The sequence below is a fragment of the Cyrtonyx montezumae genome, unplaced genomic scaffold, assembly GCF_038088225.1.
Source record: "Cyrtonyx montezumae isolate F1298 unplaced genomic scaffold, pur_monq_1.0 scaffold_10, whole genome shotgun sequence".
In the NCBI taxonomy this organism is placed as follows: domain Eukaryota; kingdom Metazoa; phylum Chordata; class Aves; order Galliformes; family Odontophoridae; genus Cyrtonyx; species Cyrtonyx montezumae.
This window is the reverse complement of record NW_027071826.1, coordinates 50,417,880-50,438,177: the sequence shown is the minus strand read 5'-3', so window position 1 is coordinate 50,438,177 and position 20,298 is coordinate 50,417,880. Positions and strand designations below refer to the sequence as shown.

Below are 20,298 nucleotides of genomic sequence, written 5' to 3'. Positions count from 1 at the left end.
GCTTGCAAATACACTCTACTCCTGGCAACAGCTTTAAAACGGAAGCAACTCCTAAAGCTTAACAAAGATTTATTAAGTCTTCCTATGTAGACAGTAACTATGAAAGAAACATAAAACACAATAGCACATCAATCTTTTAAATGTTAAGTGCTAGAAATAAATAATTCCACTCAGTTCCTCACCTGTTGAAGGATAACGTAGCCTGTCTTCCGCAGAATGGTCCTTCATGAAAGGCAGAGATGACATAAAGAAATTCCCTTGTCTTTCACAAACCTTACTTTTTAGCCTCTCAAAGAATGATAGAGTACTCTTCTGTGCCGAGTCATGCAGACTGTCCTTAGAGGTGTTCCTGGGATCCCAAGATGAAGTAAGAGGGTACTTTTCACTACAGATAAATACATCATCCCTGGGAGCCACTGAAGAAGTTTCATTAAAAGTAAACTTTTCTAAGAGTCCCGGAACATCTTCCATTCTAGTGCACGTTGGTTTCTGAGGTATACTGGGGGTCTTGGAAGGCCTGCTGTGAGGACTGTAGACTGGGAAAGGTACCTCTTTGGTATAACCACTTGGAGACATCTCTTCAGAGCTGACAGAAAACTTAGAAGCACTTGAGAGAAGGTTCCCACACCCTAAATATTCTCCTGCCTGCTTCCCTATCTGAAGCTCCTGTGGCTGACTGTTACTTGCTCTGCTGTTAGTGTTCCATTGACCAAGAATACTAGGGAAGCTGAAGAAAGCTAGTTCTGAAGAGGCTTTGGTTTTGCTGTCTGAATCCTGCTTTAGAACTTCTGGAGATGAAGTGAGAGGATCCAAAATGGACCTCCTGATTGCACTGGCAATGAGCCTCAGCGGTGATTTTGGCCGGTCAGCTGAGTGCTCTTTGGCAATTTTGTCTGGACTCCTCAGAGCATCTTTCATGTCAACCGGCAAAGCTGGTGGCACATCATCTACAAATGAGAGAGGCACAGGACAACTGGATTGTTTGAAAACACCTCTTCTCCATTCAGTATCCTTCTCCTTCGAAATCCCTAGCACTTTTTTATTATGACACTGCAGCATGGTTCCACCTACGTACACCCCATTTGAATCATACAACATGGGTTGCTGTTCTGTGCAAAGAACCATTCTTTTTTTTGCTTCCTTTAGTTCTTGCTCAAGCTTTTCTTCTATGTGCCTTGTATTTTTCTCGCCTTTTTCTTTCAGTTGCAGAGATGACAGCATTTTTGTATTCCCATTAAAATCTTCTGATACAGAGGTATAACTTTTTTTGTTTTCATTCCAGCCCAGACCTGTGTGTGTCACAGCATCACCATCTATACCTTCAGGCTCAGAAAAATCAGCAGCCTGTGCCCCATTCCCAGAAGGGATCTGCGGCGAGCCTTTGACCTTGCTCTGAAATGGACAATGAGGCACGTGGAGATGGACATCTCGAGGCCTCTCTCTGATTTTTCTTTGAAATTCTGGGCTGTAGGGTTTGACATGTCCCCTCGTGACTTCTGGCTGTTTCTTGTAAGAAGCCAGCTGTCAAATGCATAAAAATATATAATTGTACTGGTAGAAAATACACAGTTCAGGGCATCTTTTATATAATACTTCAATACTTCAATTTCAATCTTAACATAATACTAGTAAACATGATATTTACTTTCTATGTACAACCACTCACACACATATGTAAATAACAATATACTAAGAAAAAACAAGCTTTTCCTCCATAAAAGAATAATACCTCTCTAAGAGTGGAGACCTAATACTCTAGTGGAAGATTTAATAGCCTACAAATAATGTAATTCATACTAAGAATCTGCCATCTCTTTATGAATTGTCTTTAACGTTTTTCTTGGAAAGAGACGCAAATATGGGAAAATAACCAAAAGTGAATCTGCTCTGTTCTCCTGTGGGCATTTCAGTTGCATCATGTTAGAATTTACAGAAAGCACAAGAGGCCATAATCCACTCTCTCCAACTGCTTTTATAATACTGCATATTCAGATAACACAGGTTGGAACAAATGAAGTGACCCAGAAATAAACATAAACTGCAAGATAGTAGTTTAAAAAATTCAATTAGTTGTTTTTTTTTTTTTAATGATAGTTTTTCTTTTGGTGAAGACTTAAATTCATTACTCCAAGCACTGAAATCTTCTGCTGTAAATAGTAACAAGAATAAGCGACTACTTTACCAAGCCAAAAGATCAATTCTACAGATGTTTTAACATAAAAGTGGGGCATTTTATTCACAATGCTGTGTGATAACGGATGGCTAGAATATGTAATGTCTGTTCCCACTTCTATGTCAGATTCCCAAATTCACATGGATAAAGTCATTAATCAGGCTTTTCAATTCCTAGACACATAGGCAGGTAATAGTGACTACTCCCTACTTCATAGTTGTATTTGCCAGGATCATCAGAACAGCCAAAAGATCATTAAAACAAAATAATGTTTGCCAGAACATTAGCCAGGATCTCAGATAAAAATGTTATAAACAACAATAAACACATAAACACCTTCTTAAATTGTCTTGTAATAGCAAGACAAAAGCTTTCAAGTACCACATATAAAGTGGAAGCTGCAGTGAGGTCTCATCCCTCCTTGTGAACAGTGACCCCGACAGCATTGTGCTGCTCTGCTCTCCTGGGACATTCCCTTCCTGGCCCTATTGTCCTGGACTGGAATACAGTTAGCACCGCAGATGTGGAAGACTTGATTTTTTTTTGTAATGCAGACCCTGAGTTCAAGCAATTCCAATCACTTCTGACCCAAGAGCAAGGAACAATGGGCTAGGACACAGAAGATATGGCCTGACTCCAAGTTGGAGGGGAAACTGACCATGATCTGCTTGGGACTGTGGGTCACTACTCCTGCTGCAGGGCTGTACTTGCAACAGACCCACTTTTCCTCATCTTTAAAAAATAACAATAAAAATAACAATGCAAAAAATACATAGAGAAGCCTAAGCCTTGAAGTAAGATGAAGATGCTGTGAGAGGTATGGAGTCAACAGCCTACCGCAAATTAGTAAAAACTGTCTTCTGCTCAATGGATGCAGTAAACATTAGCAATGGACACACTTACAATCTAAGGGCAGTAGCAACCTATAATCCTGCAGGTTCCAGTGCTAGGTTCCCCTGGCCAGTGCTATGCAAGCCCTCCCTTGGTGTCTCACCTTGACTCTGAGACCTGCCCTGCAGAATCAGCTTGCCTTTTCCCTGCAGAGAGGCAAAGCAATAGAGGCAACGTTTAAGTGACCTGGAAGTGATACCATCTTATCCCCTTAGGACTGACCTACAGTTTTGGCCAACATGTGCCACAAGAAGACCCACTTCCTGTGCAGATCTAGGAGCTTGTGCACAATCCAACAGCCAGCTCCAGAGCACCAAGGATCAGAGATTTGGGGTTTGTTCTTCTCTGGGAGGAAACTAGGGCACAAATCAAATTTAAGTGGCAACTAATCCACGTGCTGTGAGAGAAGGGCAAGTTGGTGGTGCCTACACATTGGTGACACAACAGATTTGCACCCAAACCTCAGGACAATCAATATCTTCCACAGGAAGGAAAAGTGACTTAGCTACATGATTTGGAATGGTTATATCATTCAGAGCCTCAAAATCTTTTCCTTATGTATAACAAAGGTATAACTCCAACTTTAGCTGCTGTCTTTGAGGACCTAAACTATCTGATAGCAGAGGACACTCATCCTGCTGAAAGCAAACATGTCCTGGCAGTAGTTAGACCTGTGCTACCCTGTTCAGTTCTCCTTCATACCTGTGCATGGGGGCGATCCTCTCCAAGATCACTTTGACAGCTGGCTGAGCTGTCCTTCCAGCATAGCCCAGGCTTCTTGTTAGACAGCAAAGGGAAATCTGCCAAAGACACACATTTTTGCCTTTGTATTCATATTATTTTTGTTTTAAATAAAGTTCACAATTAAAGAAAGACAGTAAAAAGTTAAAGAGACATCTGGATATAGTTTTACCCTGAAGAGCTGACCTACAGTAATCAAGTTTATAGCCTCTCTTGCATATGTGTGCACACGATACATAACACATGTTGACATTTTCAGCAACAAACCTGATTTTTTCTACGTTTGTCTGAATTAAGTGAAACAGCTTTTGAGTTATGGGAAATCTTCTTATAGAAATCAGCCCTCTTTAAAGAGCTGTCAGACATTCAAAACTGAGATGATCAAAACAACCAGCTACTTCTGAAGCCTTGGCTTTCTGAGAAATGAAAAGAAGTAGGTAAGTTCTGAGAGGCATGGCCATCTGAATGTAAAATACACAAGAAATGCAATCACCTACAAGCAGTAAGGACAAAAATAATCCTACAGTCTCCTAAATCAGGCCAAAAGACAGCATGCCATTGGCTTGTCTAGGATGAGGCAGAATAATTAACTGCCAAAGGTCTGGAACAAAAACTTTGTCACTTGAAGAAGCAGCAGGAAGGTAACTTGCACCTGAATGGAGTCGGCAAATCTAATACTTGTGTGTGTGAGAAATTGACATAATAAATACTCTTTGGATGATAGAAAGGTACCCCTGAGCCAAGGTTATACCATGTAAAGCTTTGAGGTGACAAATATATTTATAGTTGATTTATTAACTAAAAAACCCAGCTATTAGTTCTGAAACCCACAAAGGCTCCCAGTGCAAACACTAGTTCTTCTATACAGAAATTAAAAGCTACAACAGGGCAAAAACAACACATAGAATACTGTTCCTGCATACCGACTTCAGAAAAGGGAGGCCCCCCAGATTTCCTTTCCTCTTAGTGTTTCACCTGTGTGTTCCCAGTCTTGATGCAAGTTGTTAACACTCAGTGAAGAAGTGAGAGAGATGATGAGCCGGAGTTCATTAAAAAACTCCCATAGGGGCCAGCAACAAGGGGTTGATCTGAGACAAATCCAGCTTAAGGTAAACCATTAAAAAGGATACCACAGCTCTGATATACCAGTCTTGGTATATCTTTTTGCAATGAGTTTTCTGGATAAGGGGAGAAGGGGAAAGAAAAGGGGGAAACAGAGCTTTCAAATAATTTCAGACATTCAGAGTCCAGTAGTGGTGTTCTAAAAAAACACCATCAAAACTTGGGCTCCTCCATCTTCACTTTCACAGACTACCTCACCCCAGTTCTCACTCTCCACTACCAAGACGATTTCCTTTCCCTTCACCTCATGTCCCAGGCCATCTGCAGAGCTGTGACCTTCCTGCTCCATTCAGCTCTGCAGGCTGATGGAAACCTTCCTGCACTTCCTAGGTTTGCCCTAGCCAGGAGCTGTCCTCCCCAAGGCACTTGGTTGTGAGACTGGAAAAAGAAGCTGCATCCCAGCACGGCCTTTCCATTACCGCATATAACCGAGGAAATAGCTTTTCTCCTTTTTGCAGCCTCAGGGCTCTGTGGGACAGCAGCACCTCCCATAGCAGCTCCTGCAGAGGTGCTTTAGAACACAATGACATGGCCTGGACATGAGAGAGCTTCACTTCACACAGCGTCCTAGCTTGTTGTTGTGCAGAGATAATTGACTTATTCCCAGTGACATGCTGAACATACATTTGCAGCTTAACATTCAAAACATGATTTAAAAAAATAAATCAGTCCCTAGGGCATTACAAAAACCTGCTTGGCACAAAGGCTCCTTACTGTGACCAAGATAACAAATGAGAGTGCAGCACTGTCTATGGATGCAAGATGGGGATTACAGATTTTGAAAGGTAATATCCTGTCCTGAATCTTTTGGCCAATATCGAAATGACACCAATTTCCTTTCCTTGGCAGCGTACCTCATGCTGTTTATGAAACATACGTGCTTTGGGAAATAAGCCTGAAAGAGACTCAGATTTTTCTTTAATGTGACTGATGATCACATGAATTGTTGTAACTAAATATTAAGTGGATTAAACATAGAAACCATGACTTACGATGTTCCTCCAGAGAGTAAAAATTACCTTTATTCTGTTTCCAGTGAATGCTGAATGTACTTTACACCTCATTTCAAAAGCATACTGGAGGTTCAAATTCACACAGCTTGTGGCTTTCCTCTCAAAGCCTTCTGGCTCCCTCTAGTGCCCTTCGGAGGCATAAAGGTGTCTTAAAACAACAAATCGGCCAAAAAACCCCAAAGTAATACAGTTCTCGAGAACAAGCTGGAAATGAACCAGAATTAGTGAATGAATTGCTCTCAGAGAGTGGCAAGTCCTTCTCCAGGCCTCAAAAGTGCGGCTAGTCCCAGGGAACACAGCCCCATCCTGGTCTTTCTGCTTGTCTTTGTCACAGCTGCCTCTCTGAGGATAGCCTGCTGGGAGCAATGGTTTGTTCATGCTGAGCTTGGTGGAAGCATTTTTTTCTTTATTATTTAATTATTTTGAGATGTAAAGTTCTTCCAAAAGTGGATACCTGCAAATAATCTGCCTAACAGATACAACTGTTTGAGGAGAGCCTGAGATATTGGTGAATACAGGCAGTTCATTATCAGCAATCCTGCAGGTCTGAGCTGCTCTGAGGCAGTTGGGCAGCCCTACTCCAAGAAGCAGTTGTTTGACTGGAGAGGGCTGGGCAGCACAGAAGGAAATTGCTTAGACACAGCCCTGGATGCAAGGAGTGATAGCCCTGAGATTCAGAGGTGAACTGCAGATGGACCTGATTGCTACTGAACTCAGCATGTCCCTGTTTGAGTCCCATGGGCAGAGAAGTGCAGCCCAAGTCACACGGAACTGTCAGAAGAGAACCAGTAACGCCAGTTACTTAATTCTCTGGGTGCTGCAGTGATAAATGAATAGGAGATGAAATATGAATTAGACATGGACAGATAAATGATGCGTGGATTTCCTTACTAGTCATAAAGATGGGTACAATCGCAACAAAAGGGGAAACTGACCTTTTCAGGACAAGAAAGCAGAAAGAAAATACTAGTTGAGTTTTAGATCTTCCATGTCTCCACAGCTTGCAACTCAAATACACAATTTTTAAAGGAAAGGATGAGAAAGGAATACAGAATGCAGCGCAAGTAAGATGCAATTGCTTCTTAGGATGTACTTACTCGTTTGGATTTTTCTCCTCCAACTCTGATATTTATTTAATGCACTGGAGTGGAAGCTGTTGGCTCTCTGTAGCGCTACACAGAAGCAGAAAAGAGACATCAGCTCCCGTAGCGACAGCCGGGCAGTCCGCGTTCACCGCTCGGGACCGGCCAGGAGGGGGCAGCGCGAGACCGCAAAGTGTGCGCTTCGGTGCGCGGAGCGACGGGGACCTCTGCCCTCGAAACAAGGCCGCTTTATTCAGGAGTCAATTTAAATTACTGTGCAAAATCCCCTCTTTTCTGGTTCTGTTAAAAATGCATACACGGGGGTGGTGGGAGGCGGGAAAGAATGAATGCTGATGGCCCTTTGCTGCAGTAAAAATCGTTTCCCAGCTCTTCCATCACAGCAGAAGGCTCCTCACACGAGAAACAAGCTGGTTCATTGCAGCATCCCTTTGAGGGCTGCCCAGAACCCCGGGCAGAAAATCGGAGGACCTCGATGCTTGAGAACCACATGGACCTCTGGTATAAAAACCCACCAGGAATGCTGAGAACACTAGTGTTTAACATAGCCCTTTCATTTTAAACACACAGTTCAGTCAGAATCACCACTGTTGAGGCACATGTGAAATCTGACACAAAAGTTGGTTTCAAAATAGCCTTTTCCACATGGAGAAGAGCAGTAACACCAAGTGCAATTAACAAACTCCAAGCCCCGCCAAGTTTCTCAGGATCTCAGCCATGAGCTATCAGTGTATGGGATGATCTGAGAATGTAGAAATAAGGCTGCAGGCAGAGAGCACCGGGGGGAGGCCCCTCAAAACAAGTTTCCCTGGGTACACTTGCACACACTGACCAGACAGCTGCTCCCCCTGATCGGCTCACACGTTGCACAGGTGCTCTTTCCCCAAGAGCTGGGCTGCCCTGAGGCAGGCCCTTGCCTATGGACCACTGCTGCCAGCTCAGGAGAACACACAGCCACTCCTGAGGTATCAGAACAGCAGTGTGTGAGCCTGGCAGAGCTCTAGAGGCACATTCTGAAGCACCAGGTTCTCCACAGATCCAATTCATCATCACATGGCCCTAAAACATGCCAGTCCTCACTGCAGGTGCTTCTCTTTGTCCGTTTTTAGCCCATTTTTAAGTACAATCTCCAGCTCCAGAAAGGAGTTTTCCTCTGGAAGCAGATTGTCCATAAACCACTCACTGCCTCCCTGTCAGTTCTATCCTTCTCTCAGTGTGCTTTCTGTGGACAGAAATAGTTCAAGCAGCTACTGATATAAATATAAAACCAAGCAGAGCAGAGGTCTCCAGTGCTTCCAAAAATTGCCCTTGCTTTGTCAATGCCACAGATGTGACATAGGCTGCTAAAAACACACTAAGTTCTCACCAGAAGGAGAGTGCCACCACCCCACAGGCTGGGTGTGAGGTGTTACTGCCTCAGATGTCCCAGAAGCACTGTGTTCAGCAGTTTCCTGCAGCAAACTATATGTGTTTTGGTTCAACTCGACCAAAAGAAATGTTAGGATTCAACTAATGAGTAAAGAAGAAAGGAATGCGCAGAATAGTTAGAGCATCCAAAAGACATAAATCCTCCAAAATGAAGACATTGTCAAGGAGTACAAGCTGGACACATCATTGGCAGCAGATTCTCCTTCACAACCTCTCCCTCAACCCCAACTTCACCTCTCCAGGTGTGGGAGACGTCGCTTACCATCAATGACTTTGGATGCTCTGTGGCTTTCCTCTGACACCACGGGGCTCCTGCTGAGCAACGTCCAGCGGCGCGGGGCACTTGAGCAAGTGGGGGGCTCCAGCAACGAGGTCTGTCCTTCTCCCACCTCAGAGCTGGAGGAGTTGCCATTAAAATCAGATTCCCCCTCAGAGCTAGGGAAAAGAGGGCAAGAAATGAAGAGAGTGGGACTGTTCAGAAGGCATAAGGAATGCAGGTGTTCATTCCCCCTTCTGTGCAACGCGCACCAGCATCAGCACTGACAACTGTGCAGTCTATAGGGAAATCGAGGTTTTGTAGTCAGAGCTGGTATCTTAATTTTGCATTTTTGTTGTTCCTATTGAAGCCCTGTAGTTTACTGTGGATGTAACACAGCTGACACATACACGCTCCCATAACATCTCTGCTATCCCAATTCATACCCATGATTCCTATGTTCAACAAAGAATTCACCTGCTGCAGACAGCCTTGGCTTCTGTGCATCAGTGAGCAATTGGGATGGCACAAGTGCAAGGAGTGGCCGAGGTGAATGTAATTAAAGGTATGCCACACAAACACCCAGTGTGATACATGCATTGTGACCTTACCTCTGGGTGGGAGAACAACCTTTGCAGCCAGTTATTAGTCTTTTTTTTTTTCCCAATATATAAGAGGATTTATTTAATCTCTAAAGGCCAAATTGTAGGGAATGTGCACTTTCGGGCCTGCTGATGTGAGCACATTCCCATCACCATAAATAAGCGTGCCACCATGTAATTTGGCTTATTTTTAATGAAAACAATGCTGCTAACTTAATTCTTTGATTTATTGTGATGATTAGTAGTTCCCCTTGAAAAAGAAGAGCTTATGCCCTCTTTTGTTAGCATGACAGGAGAAAGCTGGTTCATATTTATGTAGCATTCACTGCCTTGTAGAATGCAAAGATTAATTGCAACAGCCCCAGGACAGAGCCCACACAAACTGAGGAAGACGCACTAAAGGAAGGGCTGTGGCCAGGAACCACAGCAGACACTGGAACAAAACCTCTCTTGTTGGCTCAGGCCTGGCAGCAATTTCTGATAGCTTGAAACTGTGTCACCCATGACCAGATCAGATATTGGCTGCAGACAGCCTAAAGCCCACGTATATGCAGTTTACGTAGCAGCAGCAAGCCCTGTACCACTGCTTCACCCATATCCAACTGGCACTGGGAGAGCGCGCAGTTAGCAAGTTCCCTAATGACAGTTATACTACATACACTTAAGTACATACTAATGCATATATTTATACATTTACATGCACACTTATTCATATATGTAAGTCCCTGACAGTCGAGAATGGAAGATGCTACACTGAGATTGGGCAGAGCTCCACACAAAGACATGCTGTGAATACTGATAGGTAAGTTTCTGTTTTAAATAGCAAAATATCTATTTCCCTTGGCTGGCAGGGACATAAGTACTGTAGGATGAGGCTTGTCCTTTGAGCTTCGCTTAATAGGCAGTCATTATCCACAAGCACTAAAGCTTGAACTGAAAACTCTTCGACCAAGCCGGTCATTTTCTGGCTACACACTCTGTCATACTTTGCAATGTCATTTGTCACTTGCTATTTCACTGACATGACCTTTTTAGGCAATGGCTCTCTGGCTGGAGCAGTAGGAGTGTGTGGTCCATGAAGGCAGTACAGGAGGCTGAGCTCAGGGGCACTGGCACACATTGTTCTGGTGACAGCAGCAGCGTCACCCTGGACAGGAACCAGGGGCCTCTCTGCACACACAGGACTGTCACAGCTGGAGGAAAAGGAGCTGATCCCTCAGATCAGGGAGATTAGCTGGCTCCCCTCTCTGCATGCTGCTCATGTGTGAGGCACAAACAGCCTCAGGGAATTAATATGGACACAAACAGACAAGCTGCAGCAAGCTCTGTCCAACAGGCAGAAAACTCTACCCTGAGCAATCCTTTCCATGTGGGGGGAGACCCCAGCAGAGACTGATCCTTTCCATAAAGAGGACCCTGATGCATGGCAGAGTACAAATACCATTTCAAACTCTGACATGGAACAGAGGTAAGTTTCATTTTTAAAGAAGCTTCCCTCAACAACCTATACACTCCGCCATGAGTGAATGTTTAAAGGACTTGAAGATTTGGAGTGAGCTTCCTCTTAGAGTAATAGCTCTGTCTGCAACTCAAATAGCTTTGGGTTTGCTTCATTGTTTTTTTCTTTAATTGTTAGTAAGGAAAACTACTTTACTTGGAAGATACCGATCTAATCTTTACTACAAGAATGAACTCCCACAGAATCCTGTCCTGAATGCCAGTATGTCATTGTTCTTACATAGAAATCAGACTTCCTTTGACAGCTCTTGAAAAACCTTAGGATCTCTGATTACTAAGGGGTGGGCAGGCCATCAAATTCCCAAATCAGTGCTGAGGCTGCAGAGCAGCCTGGTGCCCAGATAGCAGGAGGCTGTGGCTGCAGCATGCACCCTTGCCGTGGCATAGCCCGATTTCTGAAGTTTTAGAAAAAAAAATAGCTGAACCCAAGATGACTGAGGTAAGTTTTTCTCTCTAACTCAGGCCCTCAAGTGGGATGCAAATGTTTGAATACTTCCTGCAAAGTGAGTCATATGTCTGGTGGGATTTATGGCTGTGGTAAAGAACAATTGCTTTTCCGAGACGATTTTCTTTTTTCTCTTTCTTCTCTCTTTTTTTTTTAATGCCCAGTTGTATATGTATTTGGTACCATATTTTGCTTTATTTTTCCAGAGAAAACCAGGCTTTTTTTTTTTTTTTTTTTTAAGGTCTGTTTATGTTTTCAAGTACCTGCTTGCATCACTGGTGACCATGACCCGAACAGCAAGGAGGTTGTGCTCCGTCATTTCCTCTTCAGGGATGACCCTTATGGTGGCCCACTCAGGGTCAGGGGATGAGAACCAGCTCTCCATGTTGAGGTGCTCCAAGATGCTCTTTGCCTTCTTCAGGGAGGTAGGCTCATCAGCCACGGGCTGGCAGAAGCCTAGGGAAGGTACAATGGTAACAGCAGGGTGTTAGGAGTCAGCTGGAGTAAGGAACTACAACTGCTGCTTTGGCCACTGGCAGTGGTTGCTGGGAGCAGTGGTAGCCCTGCACACTGAGACCAGTCCGCCAGGCTCTGCTCTACAGTCCTGACAGGGTTCTCCAGTTGGTACACAAAGAGGTGGAATCTACAGAGGCCACTGAATGTGTGTTTGTGTGTGTGAGAGAGAGAGAAAGGAAACATCATAGAAAGGTTTGTGTTGGATTGAAAGGAACTCAGATAACCCACTCCCTTGCCAGATTGACAAACCTTGTTTGGGTGGCTAAAACTTCAGCATTTTAATGCAAGTTTAGGTCAACTTAGGACAGCAGGAGTGAGGCAAAATAAACAAGGCTCTTTCAGAAGGTTGTTTTTGAGTGCGTGCAGAAAAATTAAGCACTGATTTGGGAAAACACAAAATGTGGCATCAGTTAAGCAGCATGACCCCTGAACTTTGTGTTCAGGCAGGAGGAACAAAGAACAAAGATGAGTTCCCTCAGGATGATCTCTCCCTGTGAAATCCTTGATTTCTGAGCAACCTCACCCATCCACAAGCTCCTGCACAAGCAAATATAAATATATCAGCCCTGCAAATTTCTCTGGGGCCCAGGAGGCATAAATGATGTTCTTGAGGAGGGTGGCTCTGCTCAGTTCACTTAGCATGCATGATTTTTTGCCACAGTTAATTTAACGTTTATTTCTAACTTACATCTGCATAAGTGGAAGCAAAAACAAACAAACAAAATAAGAAGATTTGAGATGTGGTTTGCCTTCTCAACTATGAAAGCAAAGTGTGCAGTAAACATCTATAAATCTCTTTAACTTGCAGCTCTTTCAGGCATTACAGGATCTCACTCAGACTGGTTCTCCACCTTGCAGGGGTTTTCAACTCAAACACAGCAAACAAACCAGGAAAAGCATGCTATGAGCAAGTCTTCACCACAGGTGCCCTGGGAGATAACCTGCACTGCAGCCCTACTGCTTGCCCACAAGCAGCTTGGAGCAGCACTTCCCATCTGACACCACACGGCTCTCCCCAGCTTGTGTTGCAGCTACATGTCCTACACATCACCCCTAGTGCAGATCCTGAATGTGAATACTTCAGGTTAACCAGTCCCTCTGCAATAGCCTACAACTCTCCCAGATTTTATGTCATTAATGACAACAGAGAAAGCTGGTGCAGGACCTCATCCTGTCAACCAGGTCACACTGTGTCTCAGCTGCAGCTACATCCACTAAAGAAGCTGCATTTCTCTGCTGCTCTTTCAATTACTGTGGTGCTCTCCTTTTTGAATTGTGTAGTAGAAGCCAGATTTCTCAGGAATCTGCTAGACAGCAGTCTTTTCTGAATGAGAACAACTAGCATTCATAGCTGAACTAACCACAGCTAACTAACTAATGCTGAACTAAGATTAGCATTCTGTCGTAAGGAGCAAAACCATTCCTTACTGATTTACTTAGTCAACATTTGCACTGTGACATATAAAGCTGAATACACTAAGTTGCACTCGCACAAAAGTGGAAAGAAGCTCCATGTTTCTGCAGTGGGACATCTGCATGCGTTAACCCAAACCCTGAGTTACCATCTGGCATGGACATATGAAGAGATGGGAGCTGCTGCTGCTGCAGTCCTGCAGAGCAGGACCACCTCCTAAGTAACCAGCTTGTACCAAAGACAGAGGTGCCCAAGAGCCAAAGGTTTTGTGGGCTTTGACAACGCTACTCAGTACTACTGGCCTCTCCTAAAAGAGAGCACTGGCAGTGGGCTCTGAGCCCTGCGGTGATGAAATGCAGCCCAATGAAACTCTTTGGGCTCTTACACAGGGTAGGCTTCAGTCCTGGAGAACAAAGGGGGACAGAGCAGAGCAACAAGCCACCGGTGAGTCTGTGTAAACAACACTCAGGGTGAGCAGTGGCCAACTCAAACACTGGACACTGCACAGACCTGAACCCACCTGTTAATTATTACAAGCCCTGCCACAGCAACGCAAACAAATCAAACAGGCTGTCTGCTGGGAAACTGCCACTGGCCTTTGTTGCCATTAGTTTTAAAGGAGCGCCATAAGGAAGATAAAAAATGATCTGAGGCAAATGAGACATTTAAAAATAAAGCTGAATTTTCATTAAAGTGCTTTTCTTAAAGTGCCTTGCAGCTCATTGTACACTGACTGCACCCAGGACCACGTGTGACAGTGGTGCCCACAGCAACACCGAACAGGAATACACCACTTTTTGGAAGCCTGACTCTGGTCTGGCAACCAGGCTCTGAGCCTCAGTGCCCTGACTGCCATCACTGAGAGTCAGAGCACCTCTGGTCACCACTGCCATGTACCCCACAGGCTGACAGACCAGCCCTCACGGAGGTGCAGAAAGACCCTCGTGGGGGCCTTGAATTGTTGGGCACTTCTGGGTACCCCTTGTGCCCTGGGAAAACCCAAGCTTTTGCAGAAGAATTGAGGTGGACATTTAGCTTCTAAGTTCAAGGTGACAGCTCCCACAGGTATCTAAATTTTCTAGTGCTTAGGCCCTCTCAGAGGTCCCGTGCATGGCTGTATGTGCCACACTATCCCAGTTCTTCACTAGAAGAGAGGAAAACCAGCCTTAATGCTGTCCCCAAACTCAAAGTGGCACACGGGTGCACTAAGCTCCATATCAGGGGCAGCCAGGCCTGCAGGCGCTCCCACTAGGGTCACGTTTCCTCCCCAGGACAAGCAATTTTCTACTGACAGGGTAGCTAAAAGACTGACAGTCAGAGGAAATGGACTTTGCAAGATAAACCCACACAATGAAAAGCTAAACAGGTATCCAGTCTCTGCAATGGAAAAGGGCACAGCCTCTGCTTTCCTGCCAATGTAAACCAGTGCTGTGCCACTGATCCCCCATGGGCAACTCCACATATCATCAGAAAAGAGACAAAATGTCAGGAAATAGACTCAAAATAGCATTCACATCAGATCTTACTTCACTTTCATCACACTTGCTTCAGATTTCCTACCATCCTTCCTGCTGTCTTATGTTTCAGCATCTAAAGCTTTCCAGCAGTGAGCACGTGTTCTCCACAGTCACATTTCGGGCTGAAGCCCTTACTAATCCTTTGCCAAAATGTTTAAATAATTTACCCGAGGGGGGAGATTATGGACAAGCCATGCATGTGGAAGGTGTTAATCTTGTGGCAGTAGACAACAAATCAAACGTGTCACATGCTTGAGACTGCAGGGACAGACAAGATGCACCACAAATAGTGCTCACTGTGTCGCAGCGCAGTTAAATAGTGGAACTGTCCTACTGGCACAAGTTAAAGAATTGAAGGTGGTCAAGTTTTCTAAACTATTCAGTACAAGCAAGCTAAGGAGCTAACATGCTCATTTCCATACCCTCCCATGCTCTTCATCATGATTCTGTGAAGGAGTGTAGGCCAGGGTGCATGCTCAGCAGCCAGCATGGCTGGGTGCTCAGGCTTGTTTGAAGAATTTGCAATGATAACTTGTCGCCTGAAGGTCTGATAGGATTGAGAGAATTTAAGCTTTTCATTCATTCATTGAGTTGCTGCTCATCTCCTTACTGTGGTGTCATTCAGACGAGCCACAGGAGATGCTCCTGAGCAGTTGCTCTGCTCTGTCCCTACACTGTGTTCATCACATCATTGCCCTTGGTACTAACAGGGGCTCTGGTATTGCTGAATACCAATGGCCAGGGTCATCTTGGTGGCTTGACAGCCAGTGGCACAGCAGGGATCTGGCCCAAAGCAAACACTTGGAAGGGCTTTATTGGCCACAGTATTGAGAGCAGCTCTGTGATACCATGAAACAAGCCTCCTTGCACTTCCTTTCTATTTTAACCTCTCTATTTTTTGTTGCCCATGATCATAATAGCAATTCTCTTTTCTGTGCTCTTCCATAGCCACTAGCACAAAGGACAACTGGAGGCTTTGGAAAATAGTGCTTAACACTGAGTTACAGCTACAAGAAACTGTGCTTTGACCTAAAGTTCTTTCAAGTGGAAAAAATTTTGCAATGCATTTCACAGTGCAGAATAGAACTCAAAACATGGGTATGTTCACTTCAGCAGGTAATAGGACTTGTGCACAGAGGAGGTAATTTCAGTGGCTTTGTGTTCTGGGGACAACAGCATCTCCACACACAGCCTCTGTTGTCACTCTTCCTAGTGCAAGAGCCACTCGTCAGCCCAAGCCTTCCTGATTGGAGTCCTTGACTGACTTGCACTGAGAGTAAACACTGTGGTTTTAAAGGGCTTTTTTTTTTTTTTTAAATACAAATGGTGGAGATTAGCTTCAGTTATATAAACAATAGTAACACAGTCAGCAACTGCAACAGAACAATTCTGCATTCACATGACCCTCCCACTCCAACAGGACGAAAAATTTGGATAAACAATTTCTCCTTTGTCTGCATTTCAAAACCTATCTCACCATCCCCTCACTGGGAGGGGAACAACTGTTTTCCTTACAGTGAAAGGATTTAGCTAAAAGCTCCTGGTACGTGAGTAGCATCCCCACTGCTTGCCTGAGGCTCACTGCGGGACCAGTGCTCATCCCAATGTCAGGGGTCTTCAGCACACAGGCTTGGCTGAACAGCCCACGCAGACCGCCTGGACAGATTCAGATCACTTTCCAGTCAAAACTGACTCTGTTTCCCATTATGTCTCAAGCTGAGTTTTCTCAATTCCATATTCTTCCACTCAGCCAGTTTGCCCTTGATCTGAAACAGCCCCATTCATTTTAAATGAGCCTGATGAGATGTGGCCAGAAAGGGGTAAAGACATCAGAGCACCTCTGTAACACTGACATTACTCACAAAACTTATATGGAACTTAATTTTAGTTCCACAGCTACAATCAAGGGGTACAAATTCTTATTTACTGCAACAGTAATCCAAACACCATAATTATTTACTTAGTAAGGGCAAGTTTCCTATAGCATTTGGATGGTGTGACTGTCCCTCGGAGCCAGTTCAGCCAGCTCCTGGCTCAGGGGTGAACTTGCAGGAGCTCCCGCCTGACCTCGCTGAGCAGTCACAGCCCATCTGGCCTCAGCAGGGGTTGCCCCAGCTGGTTATCAGCTCTGACAAACAGACCTCAGTGTGCCTTTTGGTCAGTGAAGCAGCAGCCTCTGATCAGGAACACAAGGAAGCTTTCCAAGGTCCCCACACGTGCTGACCAGTACAAAGCAGAGCTATCCCACTGTGTGTCAGGAGAGGCCTCACTGCCCATACCCCACAGGTGGCCCTGGGCCAGCAGAAATCACACGAGCTCAGCATTACTGCAACATCACTGCAATTCTACCCACAGCAAGCTTAAAACACTCAGGTGCTTACAGAATGACATCCAGCAGCGATACCAGCACCAAGACCTTTTTCAGTCACTTTCTGTGAGAGCAGGCCCTGCAGCCTGGACACACTCCATAGTCCCAGAGCAACCTGCTGGCCACATTCTGCACCTCAGGAGCTCCATGTCTAGCAGTAAGGACCAAGGCCACATGGAAACTGCAAGGTCATTCTTAACTTTATTACAGACACAAGCTACATAAATATAAATAATGAAGTTTGCAGTTAGCTTTCTTAGTTGTTTTCTCCCATAGTTCACACCCTGAAAGTGCAGGGCAGGTACCAGACTCCTGGTCACACTCCAGCTACCAGCATCAACTTCACCTAGGAGAGGGCAAACCCCTCCCACTGTCACTGCCAGCCCTGGGGCCCAGGGAGGGCAATGAGACCTGCAGACCCCAGCCCAGAGTTGCCGCTGCCTCTGGTGCCTCAGCATCACCTCCAACTCCCTGCTCAGCATGGCCAGGCCACTCTGCCAAAACCCTCAAGCTCTTGAAAACTAAAATTTCAGAGCTGTTTGACACTCTTCTTAGACCAACAAATTGATACAAGTAGTTCAACCTCAGGTAAGTTCCCTTTGTCACTGCAGAACAGACCAGAAAAGTTGCTGTGCTCCTCTTCCCAGCCACAGAGGCTGCGCGGAAAGCAGTCATTCCCATGAGGTGAAGGCGCTGAATTATGTGCTGGTGTCCCATTGCACCACGCTCTGCCAGCTCAGCACTGCAGAGGCACTGGCAACTATTTCTATTTTATTGCCACGTTAACAGTACAGTTGCTGTCGGTTTTACTTAGCTGAGAGAAACACAGAAGTCCTGTGGCAGGTCCTGCAGTAGTCTGCTGGAAGACACCACACCTGGGGTAGAGGACAGGCCACCTCCAGAGGGGCCATCATTCATAGTGCCCACCATTTTTTAAGGCATTGATCACCCTAGCATCTGAGTGACTCACCAGCAAAGCCAAGGCTGACAGACAGCAGAAAGGGGACGTTGCTCATGTTGTTGTGTCCCATCTGACAGGGAAACCTGGCTCTCTGCGTGGGCTGCTGCTACCAAGCCACCTGCCAAATTAGCAGCAGGCAGAGCACATAACTGCAAACCAACAGGGAGATGACAGGGGCTCAGGAATCAGCCAAATTTGGGCAGAGCCAAGTGCCTGCTGAGGGCAGCTGGGCTGGACATGGCTCTCGTGAGTGCCACTCACAACAGCACAAAGCCCAAATAACAGCCCCTCCCTGGAGGGCCAGCTGTCTCGGCCACCAGCTGGCTCCTGCCTTTTATCAGCTTTGCCATTCTGCATGTGCCTCCCCCTGCCTGCCTTGGACAAAAACATTCAAAAATGCCCCACTGAACGTGTCCGAAAAAATCCTGAACCAAGTCAGCTGCAGCAGCCAGAAAATCAAGGCAATACTGCCATGCCATAAGCAACCAAGAGTTCATGTTTACTCACCTTCTTCCACTTCAGCTGGCTTTAAACTGGGAGAGGGAAATTAATTTTTAAGCAAGATATGGTGCTATTTCTCAGCCAAGTCAGAGTGAATGGTATGTTACACAAACAGAAGTGGGGAGTTAGCCTTGTCAAGCTAACCAAAGTATAAACACACTATTACAAACTTGAAGAACACCCCTTAATACAGAAGAAAAAAAGTACAGAAACAGAGTCAGATTTTTATTATTTTTTTTAAAGTAGTATCCATTCCTAGAGACCACAAGAAACCCAGCAGGTCGATAAGAAAGCTCTTGCAGGGAGAACGCTCCAGAGAACGCCCTGCGAGTGCCCTGACTCCTTGCATTCAGAGAGCACAAGGGCCTTGTCTGGGGGACGAAGAAGGAAACCTACTGGAAACAACTGTCAAAATCTCTATTTGGAATGATATACTGGCATCTCTGACACATCATGTTTTTGCAGCTCATCAAAGACTGTGGAACAGTAGTACTTACCCAGAGCTGTCATAGCAATTCATTAACAGTCAGATGAAAAGCACTGAAATCCCAAGTACTGATGCTGCTGCTAGTGGGCAGCAGGAGCACGGGCACTCAGGGCTGGCACACGGCTCACTTTCCTACCCAGCGCCACCAACTATGGCTGCGCTCCTGTGACAGCAACAAGGTTTGGGTCAAGCTGCCAGCTGGCCCCCTGCCCTCCTGATGCCAGAGTAGCACCAGGACAACGCAGCTACGAACCTTCACTACAGAAGTAACCTATACTCACCCACCCCTCCTGCAGCCAACCCTTGCCTAGTGTCCCCCCAAGAAGTCCCCAGCTCAGCTTGCTGAGAATCCTGAGGCTTTTACCATGCCATTAAACTGTCACCCTATAATTCATTCACAGGATGAGAGATCTCTGCCTGGCCTTGTACAGAGCTGCTGACTAAGGCAATGACATGAATGAATAATTTCTAAGTGGAGTTACTCATAAAAGTGGGCAGCTCTGATGGTGAAAGCAAACACCAGTTGGCATCAGAAATGGACATTAAGAAATTCAGTCATCAGACCACAAACTGACCTGTAGCACACCCAGCACTTCATTGCCTCTCTTGCTTCTCACTGCTTAGTAGACCCCCTAGACATCATTTACACGTCCTGCTTATAATACAGCATGACTTGAATAAAGCTGCAGGAGCAGAAGGAAGATGCCATCAATACTGTGGAAGCACAGCTGAAATGAACCCAGCATGCACACAGACAAGATACAGGGCAGAAAGCACTCTCCAGGGAAGCCTCTGCCCACAAAGGACTGTGAAATGGGATCATAGAATGAACTACTCCAGATTTCTTAGGTCATGTGGCAATATGCTGGCTACCAGCCTATACAGGAGTGAAATCCCAGCTCAAACCTATTATAACCTCAGCTGAGCACTGCAGTCTGAGCTTCAAAACATGCAGGGCTGCCCAGGAGCATCACCTGCATTAGAGCTTGAAGTCAGAGACATTCCATTAAGTTATTTCACAGATGTGCACTAGGAGGCTATAGGGCTTCCAACAGCATTCCCAAATTGATGTCCTTTGTTTATTGAATGCTGACTTTTTATCACATTTGAGAAACCACCAGGTAAACCTTTGTCCCTGAGAAAGCACTCCAGTCAGAGATGTGCTGTTTCACATCACAGTTCTTTCCACCTTTCTGGCCCTTTATTCATAAGCTCAAACTGTTTGTCTACAGAATTCAGTTGCAC

At 45.3% G+C, this 20,298-nt stretch overlaps 1 protein-coding gene across 1 annotated transcript in view; it reads right to left on the bottom strand.

Annotated features, from left to right (window-relative positions):
• The window catches only part of MICAL2 (microtubule associated monooxygenase, calponin and LIM domain containing 2), a 129,875-nt gene that overhangs the window by 18,143 nt on the left and 91,434 nt on the right, over positions 1-20,298 (bottom strand). Inside the window, exons 27-31 of the mRNA XM_065755340.1 lie at positions 11,553-11,745; positions 8,731-8,903; positions 7,038-7,112; positions 3,767-3,864; positions 183-1,521 (exon numbers count right to left, since the gene is read on the bottom strand). Coding sequence (XP_065611412.1) covers positions 183-1,521; positions 3,767-3,864; positions 7,038-7,112; positions 8,731-8,903; positions 11,553-11,745 — 1,878 coding nt within the window. The remainder of the gene's footprint in view (positions 1-182; positions 1,522-3,766; positions 3,865-7,037; positions 7,113-8,730; positions 8,904-11,552; positions 11,746-20,298) is intronic.